Consider the following 22,259-nt stretch of genomic DNA (forward strand, 5'->3'; position numbering starts at 1 on the left):
GCGAATCACGACTGTAGCAACGGTCCTGACATTTTTTTTTTGTTTCTGGGCTGGCTCGTCTCCGGAGATCCTGACAATGTTTATGAAAACTACATTTTATAATAATCCTCTTGAAAAGAAACATGGAAATAATCTATCTATAAGGAGACATGTGGTGATGCTCAATCGTTTTAGCTCACCAGACCAGATTTGAATTGAACTTTGGTTTGATTTGATTTTGATTCGGGTCCGGCATCGTATATTTTGTATTTTCTGCTGCACCTGTTCAATCTGAGCTTGAAACTTTTACAGCTTTCGCTTTGCACGTAGTCCCTCTCGTGTCCAATGCCACAACTAACAACGCACAAAGCCTCGTCGAAGCTTAACCATCATCAGCTTCACCATCTCGCCATCATCGTCCGGATAAACAATCATTGTACAAACAGCTGCTGTCACTTCCTAGCGAAGAAAACAACAGATCCAACAACACAAAAACCACAAAAACGATTCAATCGAAATACAAAACAGTGAAAAACCATAATACATAGAAATAAAATTTAGTTAAATCGACGAAAAATCCTTCATTCGCAGTGGTGATTGCTATTCTGTAGGAGGAGAACCAGTCTGATGTGATATGTGAAAAGATATTTTAGTTACTAGATAAAGATTGTCGCTGTCGTCGCTGTCCGGAACATCTTTTGCTGGCGAGGATAGGGGAGCTAAATGTCAAAGAAGGAAAATCCATACGATTTGACAGGTATGTACCACACATGTTTCGGACAGCAGAACAAAGGGAACAGTAGCGACAATCTTTATCTAGTAACTAAAATGTCTTTTGATATGTGAGTTGGGATATTCAATTCATTTGTGCTTCTGTCCATAAAGATTTGGTCCCATCTTTGCTTTGGATGAATTACAGCTCCCAGTGTGATGGCCCGCAATGAATGTTACCGATGGCTACCATTGGTAGTACTGGTCCTAGCTCTGCTCCGAACATCTGCTGCACTTGCCACATCGTCGACGACGACAGCCACTTCCGATCCAGCAATCCTACTCGTAGTGTCCTATGACGCATTCCGGACCGAGTACCTGAGGCGCAATAGCACTTCTTTCATGAACGAACTGCGTCGAAATGGCACAACGACGGAATATCTGCGGAATGTGTTCCCCACGAAGACGTTCCCCAACCATCACAGCATTGCCACGGGAGTGTACCCGAATCAGCACGGGGTGATGGCCAACGAAATGTACGACCATGGTCGAGGGAAGCTCGAGTATTCGTACGAAATGTTTCACTACGATGACGACATCGTGCCAATCTGGGTTAGTATCAAGTGCTATCAAGCTTATCAGCGGCAGTGACGTAAGCTGTACGATGCGATTGAAACAAATTGATTACTTGCTTCTCCATTTACAGACACTTAACGAACTGAATGGCGGTCATTCCGGTTGTATGATGTGGCCGGGGTCAAACTTGCCGTACACCAAAGCCAGCGTGAATTGTACGTTCGTAAAAGCGTATAATTTATCGCTCCCGTGGAATGATCGGGTGGACACTGTTTTCCAATGGATTCGGGATCCTCAGCAACCAGCTAACCTGGTTATGATGTACATAGAGGAACCGGACTACTACGGTCACATCTATAGTCCGGATTCGGATCGGGTGGCACAGCTACTGGTCAAATTGAACGATCTAACGCGATATATTTACGAAAAGGTACGAGAGTTCAATCTGCTGGATCGGGTGAATGTGGTGCATTTGAGTGACCACGGAATGGACTCGTTGATGCTGAAGAACTTTATCAACCTGACCAACTTCGTGCCGACCGATATCAAGTACGATCGGTATGGAAATACGCCGGTTTTGCAAATTGTGCCCAAGGTGAAGCAACAAACGGCCGATCTGTACCGTGCGTTGAAGAATGCTTCCGAGAAGAATGGAAACTTCGATGTGTACACGTTGGAGAATCTGCCAATCAGATGGCATTTCAACAATTCGGAACGAACAGGACCCATTACGGCGGTGGCCCGACTGGGATATGGATTTGAGGATATGTGGGAGACGGTGGAGTACTACCGGAAGACGTACAATGTGTCAGGTGAGTTGCGTAGGGTGTGAATAGCATCCTTGTTGGACAAGAATAATCTTCGAAAGTTTTCTACACAATTGTAAGGGTATTACGTGAAAATTCGTAATTTGTATTTCACAGCGAGGCATTTCTCAAGAGTTTGGATCACTTAAACAAAATTAAACTGATCTAAATATCATGGATGGTTTGGAAAAGACCTTTATTATGCTGGGGCAAATTTCCTGAACCACTCGAAGTGCCATTAGGGTTATGGAACTAAACTGTGCAACATGGATGCTAATGCATGATTTACGGTGGATCATCTGAAATCCTGTGAGAGAAGAGAAAATTCAAATGTAATTTGTGTCGACCATTATAAGTCCATTTTTTTCAATGTCTTTCACACATTAATGTTTTGATTTATCGTTTCAAGTTAATTACGGGAAACATGTCTATAATAGATAAGATAAACATATAATGTCTTAATCTATTTTATTGGCAAACGAACGAGGATTTTATAGCAGGTCTGTACATGTTGGTTGTGCCTTCAATAAAATATTTATGATTTGTCATTAGTTGGCCGGTCGACTTAACCAAGTTGTTGAGTATTCGGATTGGGTTTACAGGAATGCGTAGACTTGCTTTTGGGAACGATCTAACCAGACTAAGACTGGTTGATTTATTTCAATGTCTTTTAAACGAGTACATGTTCATGTGTAGGTAATATATTGGATATGTGTATTAAGATTAGCGAGCTGTCAGTTGACAACACACGCTCTAATGATTTTAATCAGATCTGACCATATACTGTAACTCCTCATCCCTTTGGATGTTCTTCCTTCCTTGTTGTTTCCGACAACTAAACTAAGTATTATAATTCGAACATGATTTAATCATTCAGGTATTCGACAGAATTGTAAATTCAATAAGTATTTCAGAATCGTTTAACTTAAACCGATATTTTCAAAAAGATTACGCGTAAACATAAATATCGTCTTTTCTAATTTTCTTCGCCCGGGTTGATCTTCTCGGAGTAAAAGTTTGATCTATGATTTCATCGTGTTTTCTTTTACGTCTTGCTCGAGCGCTCACGTCTACTTGCGGAACATCGACCGTTGCCCTCCGCTGCCGCTGCGCAAGACTCTTTCTCCGCCACTCTGATCTTCCCTTCATCGCACCTCCTCAGGAGGATTACCAGATTTGGTTTACTTTGGTCCATGGCCTTATATCTCCGCACCTGGTCGCGGTGGGCCATGATTAACACGTTTCCAGTTTGCACCTGTAATATATTTTGAGAATGCCACTTAATAAAACTGGTCTTTATCCATTTAGCTTTAACGTGAGGGTTGTGGTTTTTATACCACAACTCGTCTCCCGCTGTCAGATTGCTCAATGGATCATTTGACCCCGTATGGACATCTCCATCCTTTTTAGGGATGTTAGTATCTTCATGCGGTGGCTGTTTTTGTAAATACTGTTTAAAATGCTTTTTTTTGGATGGACTAAATCTCGCGTAACATATGATTACGGCTTATAAACCAAAACCATGATTTTTGATTTTCTGGCATGAACGATTGCTTTGTAAATTATTCTTCATGCTAGTTAAAACTCCGCACTTGATATCTCTTAAGAAACACATTAATTGCTATTTTGAGTGAACGTCTCATGAACCATTTGCACCGTTGTGGTTTTTAAGTCCTTTGTTGGCGCCCTTATCAGGTATCAGAACGTCGGCTCAGGAGGCACGTTCCCCTCAATTTGGGAGATTTGTGCCATCGCCTTCACTGGCCTTTCTCATCATTTACCTGACGGAAAAGGAAGTGAAAAGGGGAAAGGAAGAGGAAATGAAGTTGGAAAGGAGAATGGGACCATTTATAGGAAAGCCAATTATGTAGACTCACACGCATTCAGCTAGGGACTAAAGAGAGGTGTCACAAAAACATAGAGGATATAACAATGGACGAACGTCAAAGACGAAACACAGAGTGCACTGTGAAAAATGCATAATGCGAATCCATATAGGTGACAATCACAAAGTACATTGTGAAAATCGCATAATGCGAATCCATATAAGTGGCAATTTGTTGAAATCTTAGTAAAACACATATTCATAACCCCATTCTTATTGAACCTCACGTCGAGATTGAACAAGAGTAGCCGAACCCGAACGTCAAGAACGAAACACAGAGTACACTGTGAAAAAACGTATAATGCGAATCCATATAGGTAACATACACAAAGTACATTGTAAAAAAACGCATAATGCGAATCCATATAGGTGACAATTTGTTGGAAAAAACTAAGTAAAAAAAACATTTTCATAACCCCACCCTTGTTCAACCTCAAGTTGAGATTAAACAAGAGTAGCTGAAGCCAAACATCAAAGACGAAACACAGATTACACTTTGAAAAACGCATAATACGAATCCATATAGGTGACAAACACAAAGTACATTGTAAAAAAACATAATGCGAATCCACATAGGTGAAAATTTGTTGAAAAACTAAGTAAAAAACATATTCATAACCCCGCCCTTATTCAACCTCGAGTTGAGATTAAACAAGAGTAGCTGAAGCCAAACGTCAAAGACGAAACACAGAGTACACTGTGAAAAGCGCATAATGCGAATCCATATAGGTGACAAACACATAGTACATTGCAAAAAAAAAAGCATAATGCGAATCCATATAGGTGGAAGTTTGTTGAAAACTAAGTAAAACACATATTCATAACCCCACTCTTATTTTACCTCACGTTGAGATTCAACAAGAGTAGCCGCAGCCAAACGTCAAGGACGAGACACAGAGTACACTGTGAAAAACGCATAATGCGAATCCATATAGGTAACATACACAAAGCACATTGTAAAAAACGCATAATGCGAATCCATATAGGTGACAATTTATTGAAAACTAATTAAAACACATATTCATAACCCCACTCTTATTAAACCTCACGATGAGGTTGAATAAGAGTAGCCGATTATCTCGGAGAAGTAAAAAGTCAACTACGCCATAGCTCCGGTTAGCGCAGCGAGGGCTAAAATACTGTGAAGGGGGCCCTGGTGCTTCACAGGCTCCGTTTGCGGTTAGGTTCTTACTAGACCCCCCTAACCATTCATTCGTAGGCACGGTAAGCATAAAGCCGCATCACACCGAGAATTAGGGGTCACCTGTATGGTGGACTTTTACCACTGGAACAGGCAATCCGTAATGTTATTCTTAGCCAGATAACCAGCTGCCGACACCACACGGCTATCTAGGCTGTTCGTGGAGAGAAGTTGACATTGACTTCACGTCAACTCTCAATGGGCCGAACAGCCGTTTAAAATTATTCTTCATGCTAGTTAAAACTCCGTACTTGATATCTCTTAAGAAACACATTAATTGCTATTTTGAGTGAACGTCTCATGAACCATTTGCACCGTTGTGGTTTTTAAGTCCTTTGTTGGCGTCCTTAACTACCATGCGGAATGTTTGCTTTGGTTTTTAGGCCGTTCACTTTGAATTGTTTATTTAGAAAAACTAACTTCAAGTTATTTTAAAATGTATATTCTTACTAGGTTTTCGATATATCGCATAGCAGAACTGCTCTGGCTAACAAATCTAAACAAATCCGATGGTGTAAGTAGCTTTGAAGTAGCGGCTTAAAAACCAGACGTGTTGCCGGTGATGCGAGTAAACGGCGCAATTTTTGTTTTAGCTGAAATTTTGTAGATTTCGAATGGTTTTTCAATTAATCTTGATCTGCTGTTATAATATAACCATTTACGTATAATATTGACATGGTTTTGGCAATGAAATGAGTTTCTAGTTCAATAATAATTCATTTATTGAACTAGAAACTCATTTCATTAGTCATAGAAAATTTGAACCTCATTTTTCTCGGTTCAGCTTTGTTGGTTTTTCGGCCCTAATCATATGTTGCTCGAGAAATCGATTAAAGTTTTTGGTTTGTACGAAAATATTCGTTCCGATGGACCTGTTCCATCCTCCGTTAGACAATTGTTCCTATATGTTATTAGAAACAAATTAATTTGCTTTTCCAAATCTAATTCCATTACATTTCGCTCTAATAAAAACTTTTTCATAACATCTTTTACCGTTCTTACAAACCTCTCGGCTTGACCATTACTGGATGGATGATAAGGTGGACTTTTCACTACTTTTATGCCCTGTCTTTCAAGAAAACTCACAAATGAAACCGAATTAAGTGGTGGGCCACCATCAGAGACTAATAAGTCTGCCAGTCCAAAACGTGCAAAAAATGCTACTAATTTATTAATAACTTTATTCGCATCAGTACCATTCTTCATCCACTCTATTTCTAACCATTTTGATTAACTATCTACTATCAGTAGGAAAACATGGTGTTCAAAGTAGAGTTCAAAGTATGTGAATTCTACTAAAAGGTCGAGTAGTTGGAATCCAATTAGAAAGTAGTTTAGGTTTAGGCACTATTGCCATGCTATTGCAAATATCGCAGGATGAAACATGTTTTTCAATGTCACAATTGATTCCAAACCAGTAAACATTGCGCCTTGCGAGCTGCTTCATTTTTACCATTCCAGCATGATTGGCATGGAGCAATTCCAATACTTTGTTCTGCATAAACCGTGGAATCACCACCCTATTTTGGTACAGCAAGCAGTCGTCAACTATTTCCAAGTCCTGGTGATTCGCGAAAATGTCAATAAAACGTCTTTCTAACTTTTTAGGCCAGCCTTTTTGTAAATATGCTATAACTCGTTGAAGAAAATCATCATCTTTCGACCATTTGGCTACTAGTTTGCAATCAATAGGTAATTCGTTTCCAAAATTTATACTTTTCACATAGAATTTTTTCCTTCCTTGCCAAATATGCCTACTAAGGGTTTATGATCCGTGAAAACTTGGAATTTTTGTCCATAAAGATATTTATGAAATTTTTTTATAGTACTCACTAAAGCCAAAGCCTCCAAGTGTAAAATAGGATATTTGCGCTGTGCTGAATTAAGTGAAAAGGATGTAAAACTTATCGGTTTTTCCACTTCGTCAATAATATGAGAAATTACTCCTCCCAAGCCATAGCTGGATGCGTCAGATACTATCACAATGGGTTTCTTGGGATCATAAAACTCCAAAAACTGTGCATTCATAAGTAAATTCTTACTTTCCTGAAAAGCTCTATCACAGTGTTCATCCCAAACAAATTTTACATTATTTTTCAATAAATTATATAAACGACACAATTTTGCAGACAACTGAGGATGAATTTGTTATAATAATTAATTAGGCCAAGGAATGATTTCAATTCCATCTCATTTGTTGGAGTTTTAGCTTTCTGTATAGTTAGGGTTTTGTCAGGACATGGTGACAGACCCTTATCGCTAATAATATGTCCCAAATAGTCAAGTTCCGTAACAAAAAAACGACATTTTTCCAAATTTACTTTAATGTTAACATCCGAAAGTCTTTGTAAAACCAACATTAATTTTTTATAACAATCCTCAAAACATTCTCCAGCAATTAGCACATCGTCCAAATAACAGTAAACAAATTCAATTCCTTGCAACACTTGATCCATTATCTGCTGAAAAATTGAGGCACTTGATGACGCTCCTTGCGGTAACCGATTATATATATAAAGGCCTTTAATGGTGTTAATAACCATAAACTTTCTACATCTTTTTGACAACATTAGCTGTGTATATGCTCCCTCCAGATCCAAGGAGCAAAACATTTTACGACCAGCTAAACCCGCAAACAAATCCTGAGCTGTTGGTAACGGATAATTGTTTGGTATTATAACTTTATTGATTTATACTTTACAATCAATTACCAATCGGATGTCATTATTTTTTTTCATAACGATCACAACGGGAGATGCCCATTCACTTGTTTTGATAGGTGTGATAACTTTTTGATCTTCCAGTTTATCCAAATATATCACTACTTTGTCCTTCAGTCGATAGGGAACATTATATGCTTTTTTTAAAAATTGGCACTTAATACTTCAAGACCAATTCAGCCTCTTATCCTTTAATTGGCAAGGAAAAATCCTTCGTAAAAACATTAGAAAACTTTTTTTTTATCTCATCAACTGTTGTTTCGCATTTATCAATCACCATATTATTAATATTACCAGAGTTTGTGAAATAATTCCTCCAACTCGGATAAAAAACATCTAACCATGTTCTGCCCATCAAAGGAATAAAATTGTAGTCGCTATTTAGAACCAAAATTTTGAAAATTCCTCTAAATTCAACCAAAACATTCGTTTCTCCTTCAATTTTAAGTTTGTCACCATTAACAACTATCTGTCTCCTTTTGCATTCTGATAAAGGTTTTTTAAATTTGTTCATATAGTCACTTTTGCCAATAACTGACACTGAGGCACCACAATTCACCTCCATTTGCAACGCTTTACCCTCCACAAGCAGATCTATTATACAAGGGTTATTATTAGTAGACGTCACATTCATACATTCAAAATCACCTGCATCCCAATCATCCTCACTTCCGGAATCATCCGCTTTCATCCTGTTGAAGAGCTCCTCCAAGCTGTCGTCCTTGTTTGGTATTGGATTCCCATGGTCCACGGAATTAACCGCGTCTCTTTTCATGTTTTTCAATTTAAAACACTTTCTCTTGATGTGTCCTTTGATTCCGCAGAAGTCACATACAAAATCTGCATAATATCCTCTTTGCTTATCCCTGGTGTTCTTCCATTCAGGTCGAGTCCTTGGATTGTATGGTCCCGAACGTTCACCATTTGTCCTTCTCCCAAAATTATTTGGTCTAAAACCCAGCCCCGATTTAACTGGTCCTCGACTATGGCCTTCTCCAGGATCTGTATTTTTGTTTCTTGTCAAGCTGAATGTCGCAAGGAGTTTTTCTAATCTCGTTATTGGTTTACTGGGTAATGCTATTGCAGCTACTCTGTCAATTTCACCATTTTCTGCTAAACCCCTAGTGTTCGCGCCAGCTACTTCCCAGGTAGCTATATTTTTTCTGCGGTAGCCAACGTTAAATTGTCTTCATTAAGAAGCCTCTGCTGGAGGGATTTCTCCCGAATGCCAGCAATAATGCGGTCCCTAATTGCTATCGATTTGTAATCGCCAAAAGTGCAAAACTCAGCCTGTAACTTGACTGCTAGCACAAGTTTTTCACCGATTCATTCTTCTGTTGAACACGGTTATTGAAATTGAGACGCTGGATTATATCTGGCGCTACCTTGTCAAACCTAGCTTTCAATTTGGAGATCATGTCATTGTACGCTATTGTGTTCAAATCAGTGTTGGGGTATAATAATTTCAACTCCGAATAAATGATAGGCCCCCCAAAGTAACCAAATATGCCTTCTTATGTTCCTCTCCAACAGAATTTATCAAGAACAAATATTCTAGTCTCTCTGCCCATTCACTAAAACCAGCTCCTTTTCTGTATGGCTCGATATGAGTTGCAAGTGCCGATTGCGCCATGTCACTTATTAAACCACAAAAACTATTGTCCACTCAATTGAATAAATTAAATAGATCTGTTCTTTAACAATAGATCCGATGACAATACACCAAAGGAGAAAAAGGTAAAATGAAAGAATATCCACTGATTGTAGCAATAACTATTCACTATCACAAAATAAGGAAAATCGACTCACCCTATAAATCAATCAATCCCGCTGACGTCACTGTGTTCGACGAACAGGCGTGCCGAATATTTACCGGCTATTCGGGGGAAATCTCTTTGCTCCAGCAATGGATCCGGGCAGCAATTAGATCACAGGGTTGGTTTGTCTCGATACTGCGCAATAGTCTTCAAATCGTCCTCTCGGCCGTCGTTCGTCACTTTTGTAAAAGAACGGTTCACAAAACCACAATTTGTGCTATACTCAATGAAAAGAAATAAAACACCTATTATTCACCATACAATGCCCAGACTCTATTGTTCACACATTTGCCATTATCTATTGTGTGAAACAGCGCGATAAGAATAAATGTCAATAGCTTCGTACACTAATGAAGCACTTTGATGTTTTTAGCATTAATTAGTTTGTTAGGTAGTTAATATTAATCACAATCGAGATGCGGCACAACTGCCTCGTAAATAGTTTACCGTTGCACTGTACTTACAACCGCTGTCCCGAAAACAAACCACAATGACTGGCTGCCAAGATATAACCTTCTCTACCGGAGCTGAAGTCCTTTTCCGGGAATGATATATGTTTGCTTCCTAGACGTGTGGTCACCACTGCTTACGGTTCTGCACCAGCTTCGTCGCCACTGTTGAGTATTCGGATTGGGTTTACAGGAATGCGTAGACTTGCTTTTGGGAACGATCTAACCAGACTAAGACTGGTTGATTTATTTCAATGTCTTTTAAACGAGTACATGTTCATGTGTAGGTAATATATTGGATATGTGTATTAAGATTAGCGAGCTGTCAGTTGACAACACACGCTCTAATGATTTTATTCAGATCTGACCATATACTATACAAGTCAGGTGAAATATGTACATAGTTTTGTCCAGTGAAGCTTGTTACATTTCCTTGGTTACGGCTACAACATATTTGGCGACGAGGAAAAGTTTGAAGACCACCAAGAAAAAAAGTCTAGAAAATGCCCAACGCGGATCTCAAAAACGCTATCCTTCAGATTACAAACTTCATCACGAGGCAACAGCAGCAACTTGAAGCACAGCCGTAACAGATTGAAAACCTGAGAAACCAAGGCAATCCAGCAGCCGGCAGTGAGAAGATTATCGAGTCTTTGGCAAGCGGAATCCTAGATTTTCAATATGATTCGGATGGAGGAATTTTCTTCGATGCTTGGAACGTAAGATACGAGGACGTCATTACACAGAATGGACAAAACCTAGAAGTCGCCGCCCGTGTGAGGTTACTTCTTCGCAAGCTAAGCACGCCTTTGTACGACAATTAGCGTACGCTGTACTTCCCAAGGTAGACGCAGAACTCGAAAGGTTCTTGAACAACGGTTCAATTTCTCTGGTTCGGTTTTCGGACTGGGCAGCTCCGATAGTCGTAGAACGCAAGGCAGACAAGGTTCGTGTTTGTGGACTATTTTACGGGATTGAACAATGCATTGGAATGTGATCGTTATCCACTGCCTCTTTGCGGAATTGGCTGGGGCGCGCTATTTCACACACCTTGACTTGGCTGACGCATACTTGCAGGTCGAGGTCGAGGAGGATTCACGAAAGCTCACCGTGGCTTGTTCTAGTACAATCGACTGCCCCTGGCGTTAAGCCGGCACCCTGCGCTTTCTCGCGCATTATCGACAGCATGGTGGCTGGCATTCTTGGTGTCAAGCCATATTTGGACGACATCTTTATCGCTGGTCGCACCAAAGAGGAACACTATCGCAAGCTTTACGCTGTCCTCGAACGTATGCGTAAGTATGGTTTTCATTTACGCCTCGAAAAATGTCGTTTCGGGCTGTCGCAAATTGAGTTCCTCGGACATATCGTAGACAAGGATGGTGTTCGACCTAACCCTGCAAAAACGGAAGCCATTTCCAAGATGCAGCCTCCGAACGATGTCAAGCAGCTCCGGTCCTATCTCGGCGCAGTCAACTATTATGATCGATTCGTCTAGCAGATGAAGCAATTAAGGGCTCCTCTAGATAACCTGCTCCAAAAGGACACCACATGGGACTAGACCCCTGAATGTCAAAAGTCTTTTGACTTACCCACTACGGCTCGTCCAAAGAGATCATAACTGCAGCGGACGCATCAACGTACAGTCTAGGTGCTGTCATTATGCATTGATTACCAACTGGTGAGATGAAGGCAATCGCTCATGCATCTCGCTAACTCACACCAGCTGAAATGAACTACGGCCAAGTAGAAAAAGAAGCATTAGCGCTCATTTTTGCGGTTACCCGTTTCCACAAGATGCTGTAAGGAAAGGACGCCACTTTCTCCTGCAGACCGATCATCAGCCACTTCTCAAAGTTTTAATGATTGTGGCTGAAACACGAAAGGATCCAGTTCTCCATCAAGTGAGAATAATTTCATAAACGAAGGTTGATCAGCACATGCAAAGTAAATCGACATTCCTGGCTTAAGAGGATATTAAGCTAGAAGAGAAGGACTTCAAGTCGTCGACGACTGTGTTATGTTCGGCGACCAAATCGTCATACCCTTCAAGTTCCACAAGCGTATTATTTGCCAACTTCATCGTGGACACCCAGGAATTGAGCGGATGAAAACTCTGGCCCGCAGTTACATCTACTGGCCACATATCGACGACAATGTAGCTGAAGCAGCAAAGTCTCCGAAGAAAACAGCATTGGAATCGTGGCCTTTCGCAATCAAGGAATGGCAACGTGTCCACATTGATTTTGCTGGCCCAATCGATGGATACTACTATTTCGTCATCGTTGATGCTTAATCCAAATGGCCTGAAATTTTTCGCACTCGAACCATCACAACATCTACAACTTTGGATATTTTCCCGTTTCGGTAATCCTGATATATGGTTTTGGATAATGGCACGGAATTCACCAATGGGCAGTTTCAGATGTTCTGCTGTGAAAATGGTATCACCCAAGGGGCAACTAACTCTAAACTTTCGACAGTATCCAAAAAATACTAACAAATACTAGCGAAAACCTACGTCGTATCTATGGTAAATTGATCGAAGAGCCCTGGTTGGGAAAGCATGAAACACAACGCCACCTAGTCGATACAGTCCACCCAAGTTTAGGCAACACATGATTACAGTTTCCTTTAAAGGAGACTGACTGGGTGGACTGTATCGACTGGGTGGCGAAACACTTTGGAGCTTGGATTCCGTCAGGAGTGACCTTAAATTCTTAAAAAATCACTGAATAACTATTTTTATTACTATTACTTTTTGAGCAACTTTTGGAGCCAACTTTTGGGTTTGATGGTATTAGAAACATGAAATGCGGTTTGAAAGTTTTCTAGAACCTGTGGAAGGTAGAAATCAGGTGTTTCCCATACGGGGGAGCACTGTGTTTCATCAACAATCCGACAAACGCCATAACAACCGACCTAGCAATCGTTTTATTGTTTGACGAAAATCGTGGATACTAGAAATATCACGAAATACTATTGCGGGACAATAAGTGATACTATCCCAAAGTTTAGAGTTACTTGCCCCTTGGTATCACCCATATCCGTACTGCTCCTTACAGTCCAAGGGCCAAGCAGAACGTTTCATCGATTCCTTCTAGCGTGGCCTTAAAAAGCTAAGTAAGGAGGAAGGCTCACCTAGATTAGAGCATTTGCACACATTTTTTTTCAGTGTATTGCTCCACTCCAAATCGAAATACACCGAAATCGACGTCTCCAGCAAAAGCGTTTCTCGGAAGACAAGTGCGCACCACGTTGGATCTTTAAAGTAAATCCGCTCCTGCTGCTACTCCAGCTGAAACGAACCACAAGTAAAAGGAGCAGTTCAATCGTCGGTAGAGGTGTGCGCCGGTCCAAAAATCGTCGTCGGCGGCGTTTGTCACAATTTTGGCCGGCGGCGGCAGCGTTTTCGGCGTCACGCCGAAAGCCATTTTAGCCGGCGGCGGCGGCGGCGTGAATCGGCGTGGCAATTTTTTATAACGATCAAATTTTTTTCAATTTCACGGGTAAAGTCTGAGGTACTTCCCCACAAAATTTACAAAGTTTTTCCAAAATATTCATTCTGAAATTATTTTTGAATTTTTCACGGAAACTATTTTGAAGTATCGAGAAATTTTCAGAATTTTCAAACGAAGCTTTTTAGAACTCGCAAGGAAAATTATTAGTGAAAAAATCTTCAGAAATTCTACGATAAATTAATTAAAATTTCTACAGGGAATGTTTAGAATATCCACGGAAAGTTTTTCGGAATTTCTGTTTAATAATTTCTATGGAAAAATCTCTGGAATTTTTACGAGATGCTGCGGAGCTTTCAAGGAAAATTCTTCAGAGTTTCCGCTGAAAACTGTTCGAAAATTCTATAGGAAATTAAATGGAATTTGCGTGTTTTTTTTAAGTTCTACACGAAGAAAAATGTGTTAGAATCAACCATACGGATTCTGCAATAATAACAATATTTGGTCGGGGTTCAGCCAAAACGCACCAAGCGCCAACGAAAAATTACCGATTTTTCTGCTCAAACTTTCGGTTAGCAGATTTAATTGATCGCAAATCGTATCGGATATCTCTCAACCCCATAACTGAGGATATCCTACTGCAAATGTGCGCTTTAATTGATATGAAACTATTTCCGTTGTCCTTTTACGAACAAAATATTACAAGTCAGTCGAAAAGCCGCTTGGTGCGGTTTGGCTGAACCCCGACCATTTATTGTGCTCGACCTGCTCTAGCGAAAAATGTGAGTGAAAGATGTTTCTCGCCACAGACTTTTTACTTACGAAATTTCTACCAAACTACTTTATCGAAAATATGATTGTTGTTTGATGCAGCAAACAAAACAGTTGTTTCAATCGTACAAGATTCTTCCGCGTGTATAGACATTTTTTCAAAATTTCCACGTAAACCTTTTCAGACTTTAAACTCTCAATTTTTATTTTTTTACGAAAAGCTGTTTTATTTTTCGGAATTTCGAACGAATTTCTTTAAACATTCTATGGCACATTCTTTGTTTGCTCATGGGAAATTCTTCAAAATTTTTTCAGAAATTCTTCAGCCTATCGATTTACTCCGAATTAGTGAAAGTGCAAAAAATAATTACTAAAACATTAATAAAACTAACAAAAAACGAAAAACATAACACGTGTATCAACTACCAAACACAAAAACGTGGCGCGGCGGCGCACACCTCTAATCGTCGGCATGGAGCAGTTAAAAGAAACTTTAAATAAGACGATCTGGTATATGTCCTACAGTATTCCCGGAACACCAAGTTCTGGATGCCCGGTCGAGTCATCGAACTTAAAGGTTCCGTACACCATATCATATCCCGGGAAATAAATGAAAGACAGAAGCTGGTAAGAGCGCATGGCAACTAAATGCGTCCTCGCTACTTTTCTGACAATCCAGAGCAGAAGATACAGCAGCTGCCTTGGAAAATCCTGCTCAATGAAATGCTTTTTCCAATCGCAACAGAATCAGTTTTGCCGTATAAAAATGAAGTTCATGTTCCCGCCAGAACTCATATATCAGACCTTTTTGAAGCTTCTGATCCGGTACAAGAAACATCTACAAACCCGTTTCCGCTGATTGAAGAAGTAACTGTAGAAGTTCAGCCTGAACCAGTTCCCGTATCAGAAACTCAATTACTAATCCAACTTCAAAGACTAAATTACCTATTAATCCAACTTCTGAACCGCCGCCGGCGCCAGCAGATGCGATCAAGTGACCCTCAACTGAAGCAAATAGTTGCATCATTCTGGATCCATATCCGCAATGAATGCGCGGATGGCCGCTTCAACGAATTTGAAACGCATAACAGTCAATCAGGTAGTGATTGGAACACCAGTGCATTGATCCGTTGATAATATCAACCAGTCTTTACCTGCTAACGATAACAACCAGCCCACCTGAAGAAATAGTTAAAATCGTTCTCAACCTTAAAGGAAAGCAAAAGTCGCTGATCATAATGGCATCCAAAACTGACTATTGAATCATCTTCCTAGGAAAGGCTGTGTGGTTCTATCAGAAAATGTCTGCGTGCTTCATACTGTGCAGCTTTCCTACTAATTGCAAACACGCATTAGTTAGTTTTTGCCATACCAGAAGCAAACAAGGATGCATCTTGTCCTTCAAACTTCAGACCCGTAAGCCTTTTATCAACTCGGAAGTCTCCTTCCAAGAGGCTCGGAAGCCTCCTTTCAAGATGCTGGGAAGCCTCCTTTCAAGAGGCTCGGAAGCCTCCTTTCAAGAGGCTTGGAAGCCTCCTTTCAAGAGGCTTGGAAGCCTCCTTTCAAGAGGCTTGGAAGCCTCCTTTCAAGAGGCTCGGAAGCCTCCTTTCAAGAGGCTCAGGCCTCCTTTCAAGAGGCTCAGAAGCCTCCTTTCAAGAGGCTCAGAAGCCTCCTTTCAAGAGGCTCAGAAGCCTCCTTTCAAGAGGCTCAGGAAGCCTCCTTTCAAGAGGCTCAGAAGCCTCCTTTCAAGAGGCTCAGGAAGCCTCCTTTCAAGAGGCTCAGAAGCCTCCTTCAAGAGGCTCAGGCCTCCTTCAAGAGGCCTCAGAAGCCTCCTTTCAAGAGGCTCAGGCCTCCTTTCAAGAGGCTCAGAGCCTCCTTTCAAGAGGCTCAGAGCCTCCTTTCAAGAGGCTCAGGAAGCCTCCTTTCAAGAGGCTCCAGCCTCCTTTCAAGAGGCCTGGAAGCCTCCTTTCAAGAGGCTCAGAGCCTCCTTTCAAGAGGCTCAGGAAGCCTCCTTTCAAGAGGCTCAGCCTCCTTTCAAGAGGCTCAGGCCTCCTTTCAAGAGGCCTGGAAGCCTCCTTTCAAGAGGCTCAAGCCTCCTTTCAAGAGGCTCAGGCCTCCTTTCAAGAGGCTCAGAGCCTCCTTTCAAGAGGCTCAGAAGCCTCCTTTCAAGAGGCTCAGGAAGCCTCCTTTCAAGAGGCTCAGAGCCTCCTTTCAAGAGGCTCAGCCTCCTTTCAAGAGGCTCAGAGCCTCCTTTCAAGAGGCTCGGAAGCCTCCTTTCAAGAGGCCTCAAGCCTCCTTTCAAGAGGCTCAAGCCTCCTTTCAAGAGGCTCAGAAGCCTCCTTTCAAGAGGCCCGGAAGCCTCCTTTCAAGAGGCCTCGAAGCCTCCTGTCAAGAGGCTCAAGCCTCCTTTCAAGAGGCTCAGAAGCCTCCTTTCAAGAGGCCTCAGAAGCCTCCTTTCAAGAGGCCTCAGAAGCCTCCTTTCAAGAGGCTCAGAGCCTCCTTTCAAGAGGCTCGGAAGCCTCCTTTCAAGAGGCTCAGAAGCCTCCTTTCAAGAGGCCTCAGAAGCCTCCTTTCAAGAGGCTCAGAAGCCTCCTTTCAAGAGGGCCTCAGGAAGCCTCCTTCCAAGAGGCCTCAGAAGCCTCCTTCCAAGAGGCTCAGAAGCCTCCTTCCAAGAGGCTCAAGCCTCCTTCCAAGAGGCTCAGGAAGCCTCCTTCCAAGAGGCCTGGAAGCCTCCTTCCAAGAGGCCCGGAAGCCTGCTTCCAAGAGGCTCAGAAGCCTCCTTCCAAGAGGCTCGGAAGCCTCCTTCAAGAGGCTCAGAAGCCTCCTTCCAAGAGGCTCTGGAAGCCTCCTTCAAGAGGCTCAGAAGCCTCCTTCAAGAGGCCTGGAAGCCTCCTTCCAAGAGGCTCGAAGCCTCCTTCCAAGAGGCTCAGAAGCCTCCTTCCAAGAGGCTCAAGCCTCCTTCCAAGAGGCTCAGAGCCTCCTTCCAAGAGGCTCAGGCCTCCTTCCAAGAGGCCTGGAAGCCTTCCAAGAGGCTCAGAAGCCTCCTTCCAAGAGGCTCAGAGCCTCCTTCAAGAGGCTCGGAAGCCTCCTTCCAAGAGGCCTCGAGCCTCCTTCCAAGAGGCTCAGGAAGCCTCCTTCCAAGAGGCCTCAGGAAGCCTCCTTCCAAGAGGCTCAGGCCTCCTTCAAGAGGCCTGGAAGCCTCCTTCCAAGAGGCTCAGAGCCTCCTTCCAAGAGGCTCAGAAGCCTCCTTCAAGAGGCTCAGAGCCTCCTTCCAAGAGGTCTGGAAGCCTCCTTCCAAGAGGCTCAGGCCTCCTTTCAAGAGGCTCAGGAAGCCTCCTTCCAAGAGGCCTGGAAGCTTCCTTCAAGAGGCCTGGAAGCTTCCTTTCAAGAGGCTCAGGCTTCCTTTCAAGAGGCTCGGAAGCCTCCTTTCAAGAGGCTCACAGCCTCCTTTCAAGAGGCCTCAAGCCTCCTTTCAAGAGGCCTGGAAGCCTCCTTTCAAGAGGCTCAGAAGCCTCCTTTCAAGAGGCCTGGAAGCCTCCTTCAAGAGGCTCGAGCCTCCTTTCAAGAGGCTCAAGCCTCCTTTCAAGAGGCTCGAGCCTCCTTTCAAGAGGCTCAAGCCTCCTTTCAAGAGGCTCAGCCTCCTTTCAAGAGGCTCAAGCCTCCTTTCAAGAGGCTCGGAAGCCTCCTTTCAAGAGGCTCGGAAGCCTCCTTTCAAGAGGCTCGGAAGCCTCCTTTTAAGAGGCTCGGAAGCCTCCTTTCAAGAGGCTCGGAAGCCTCCTTTCAAGAGGCTCGGAAGCCTCGTTTAAAGCGGCTGTATAGATGACTGGTTTCAGAGACTGGTACCGAAGTTCCTCCTAGGCTGAGATGGCCGAAAAGTTATATTAGAATTTAGTTTTTTCTTCCTTTTTTTCTCTAAGTAATTTCGAAGATTTTTTCAATTGTTAACTTTTTCATCTATGGTGTTCAGTAAAATGTTAATAGTTATTACTGAAATATACATTACATAAAAATTGAGAAGAAAAGTGAAAGATGTAGTCGAATCTATCACTTTCCAGGATTCTTTCACAAACTGGCTGTGACTACACTAATAGTTATTACTGAAATATAAACATGCTAAAAAGACACCAAAAAGAGAACCTTAACACAATGTTAGATAGCTGGCTAATCAATTTGTATAAGATATGTCGAAAGTTAAATAAATGAAATGAAATGAAAAAAAATAATAATAATAACAATTTATATTTTACAGTAACCCCGGAGTCCAGATACGGTGTCCATGGCTACGACAACGACCTCCCAGTTATGCATCCGATCTTTTTCGGCTACGGCCCTCGGATACGGGAAAGAACCACGGTGGATCCGTTCGACACGGTCGATCTCTACTATCTGTTCTGCGAGATTCTGAAGCTCAATGCCCCGTCCTACTTGGCCGGTCAACGGCAGCATATTGCGGGCGTACTGCGCAATGACTCGCGTGACGACGATGGAAACGATGACGGGTCCACGCGGGCCTCCACCCTCGTCGGTAAGAGTAAACATAAGACTTCATCGGGTTAACTCGTAGTTGCTAACCGGGGTGAGATCTTTCCATTTTTCCCATACTATTTACAGTCATTTTCGCCGGTAGCTTAGTGGGGTCATTTGCACTGGTGAGCCTGTTGGCAGGTTTTGTCCTGTGGCAGCGCCGCCGCCGGGAAAACATGGTACCGCACTATCTGTACGACGAAACGGAATCGTTTTTGGATGAGGGTAACAAGTTGCTACCAGCGGCCGCCCATCAGCAGCAACAGTCCCAGTACCAACACCCTCCCAGCAATCATCGCAGCCATCATCATCACCATCAGCTACGGTCCAGTTCGTCCATCAACGGGGATGTTGTTTCGATAGACGTTTGAGCACGGGACAGACCGCGGGATGGTATCGTTGTTCATTCCTAGTGTTTTCTGTTGTGTTGTTTTCCTTTTAACATGTATGTGCGTCTCACGATGTTTCCATATTCGCGCCCTGGTAGTTTTTTTTTTCGAGCGCAATGGTGGCTTGAAGAAGGAGATGGTCTTATGGCCAAACGGTAAGTGTCACTAATCGTACTTCCCATATAGGCACAATCCTATCTTACTCTACGTACCGATACATATCAGCTGTAGCAAAAGCGTAGATTTTAGTTCCCTCGTTCCTTTATCATTACCTGTTACCACAATTGTTAAGAGAATATTTTAGCATCCAGAACCTATGAGAATTCCGACAATACTTGGCTCGGGGAGCGATCCTGCAGGCACGTGAATTGAATTTTGTTTATTGGAAACTGTCTGCGAGGAAACTCCCCGGCCTACCAATCCTACCCTAGTGTTGTACAGTGTTTAGAATATTCCTTTCTGTCAATTAGTAGCTCCTGTTTCAACTGACTAACAGCGAGAGTATCTTTGTCCGAGGATTAATATTGTAGATTAGAAAGTATCATTTTGAAACGATCATGATAACAATACATACAATTCTTACATCGAAATATGCCAAGAACACTTGGACCATAGCGTAAGACATACATAAGCGAGAGTGGGTCAAGGGAAGACTGAACTGAATAGATGGATTTTTGAAAAACAGTATTCCATATCAAACCATGCTGATTCTACGTTGAGACTTTTAGAAGAAATCTGGACTATTATCAAAAATTAACCACAAACAGATATAACATCCGAGAATTTATTAACGTACATAGAACACAAATCGTTAACGTTTTGATAGTAGATATGCAGTTGGTATCAATGATTCGATTTGATGAAAAAGTGATTGATTATGATGTCATCTTCATTGTCAGTCATTCTATTCTGGTTTCATCTCTCCATAATTGCATATCCAGATTTCTCCAAAAAGTTTCAAAAACAGTGTAGGGGCCCGAAAATCAGTTTTATCAGCAATTAAAGAAACAGATTGATTCTGTTGAGATGACTATGGAAACGAGACGTAGAGAATTGAACAAAAGGAAGAATGAACTTCAGATCAGCCATAATAACAGTAAATATTTAATAATTTAACCATTGTATATTTTAATATTAGTCGATTATCAAATAGTTGGTATGTAAATAACGTGAAAAAATAGATGAAATATGGAACTCTATACAGATATCTTTATATTGTCGAACCTAACATGCGAAACATTGTCGCAAGCCAGAACAAACTATTCATTCGTATGTTAATTGATTTTCTACAAAAAGACAAATACAAAACGAACAAGATAAAGATTCAATTTATCGAAATGGTTTGTGAACTTGGAAGCAGACGGCAAAGGTGTAGTAGGAACGTAAAGAATAAACTTCTTGTGATATTTTTATACCGATAACAGAATATAAATCGTACTTCTTAAAGTTGTAGCAACACACCCAAACACACCTTCTAAGCTATTGTATTGAATGGGATTGGCTGGGTGGAACAAAGAAGAGGATGAGACTACATATATGTTCTAAATAAGTGATCAAAAACTCTACAACCCCTACTGGAACCTGACTTAAATGATTGATTATCTGATAATTATTATTCGCAGTGATTTATCCCTATGAATTAGCTTACCTTGTTCTGCAACTCGCTACTGTCAGGAGCACATCAACGTATGAATACCCTACGAAGAGTTTATTCATGGAAATTAGCTTAGAAGTAACCAGTATCAGCACGTGGCATGTGGAATAAAACAGAGATTTTATATTTTTTGGTTTCTAAATAGATTTGCTCGTGGTTACTCTGGCGAAATATTAGCTGCTGATGCAACGTACCATTGCGCATAGAAATGATTTGGATGATAAAATGTTGAGGTGTTAGGGGCCATCCACAAAGTACGTCACGCTCCTAGGGGGGAGGGGGGGTTCCGAGAAACGTGATTGAGAGGTTTAATACAAAAAGTGTGACGAAGGGGGGAGGGGGGGTTGAAAATCGCCATTTTTTGCGTGACGTACTTTATGGATCTTCCCTTATATACATGACCATTATTGTGGTGCCACTGCACTGTGGCAGTATTAAATATTTACAAGGAGTATCCCGTCCCTCATAAATAGATACGAATGAACTGAGTAAATTTGATTAATTTCATTCTTTCCAGTTACATAATCGAATGCTAATAGGTGAAAAGTTATTGATTTTGGTCATTTACCTTTTAAACATTGATTTAACATTAGTTTTTGTTATCTATATTTCAAAAATTATAATGATAAAAAAAATTTAGCTTTTTTTGTCATATCATACCGTCATACAGAAAAAGCAAAACAAAAAATTAAAAATTGTTTATCTTCTCTATATGTAAAAATGAGTTCACATTTCCTTCAAGACAATATAAATCACGAACGGATGGACCGATTTATAAGATTTCCTCACTGATTGATTAGTGTTTGTACATGTTAAAAGTTGATTAATTTGACGGGGAAAGTAGGAAAATTGTCAAAAATGCAAAAAAAAAAATAAATAAATGATAGACAGGTCGAAAATAAAACCCGAGCGAGATCGGGCAGGTTCGTCTAGTTTGTAATATTTTGTAGGTCCTACAAGCTCAGTAGGAATAGCACCTGTCTAGCGTACTGGGGTCGTGGAATCAAACCTCACCGAGGGAAGTGGTTACCTACAATATATTTGTTGGACTAAATCTTTCACATGTTGTGTAGATGTGCATCGAGTTTCGTACATTGTAATATTTTGTAGTTTTTAGACTTATTCTTGAAAAGTGGAATATATGTGACTTAACTGTTACCGTGCTTCTTCTTCTTATTGGCATTACATCCCCACATTGGGACAAAGCCGTCTCGCAGCTTAGTGTTCATTAAGCACTTACACAGTTATTAACTGCGAAGTTCCAATCCGAAAATTGCCTAGACCGGCACCGGGAATCGAACCCAGCCACCCTCAGCATG

The 22,259-nt window shown here is 41.4% G+C and overlaps 1 protein-coding gene across 5 annotated transcripts; it reads left to right on the top strand.

Annotated features, from left to right (window-relative positions):
* Nucleotides 1-431: 431 nt before the first annotated feature.
* Nucleotides 432-19,985, top strand: LOC134205742 (bis(5'-adenosyl)-triphosphatase enpp4-like). Of its 5 annotated transcripts, none has more exons than XM_062681308.1 (5): nt 432-506; nt 865-1,302; nt 1,397-2,078; nt 18,623-18,898; nt 18,985-19,985. In XM_062681308.1, the coding sequence occupies exons 2-5, from the start codon at nt 910-912 to the stop codon at nt 19,266-19,268; spliced, it is 1,635 nt and encodes a 544-aa protein (XP_062537292.1). In that variant the 5' UTR covers nt 432-506; nt 865-909; the 3' UTR covers nt 19,269-19,985. The 5 variants fall into 5 exon arrangements, with proteins under 5 accessions (XP_062537292.1, XP_062537289.1, XP_062537288.1 ...); XM_062681305.1 differs by lacking the exon at nt 432-506 and adding an exon at nt 527-586 and having other exon boundaries at nt 899-1,302; XM_062681304.1 differs by lacking the exon at nt 432-506 and adding an exon at nt 528-736 and having other exon boundaries at nt 899-1,302.
* The last annotated feature ends 2,274 nt before the right edge of the window (nt 19,986-22,259 follow it).

The sequence above is a fragment of the Armigeres subalbatus genome, chromosome 1 (assembly GCF_024139115.2).
Source record: "Armigeres subalbatus isolate Guangzhou_Male chromosome 1, GZ_Asu_2, whole genome shotgun sequence".
NCBI lineage: Eukaryota > Metazoa > Arthropoda > Insecta > Diptera > Culicidae > Armigeres > Armigeres subalbatus.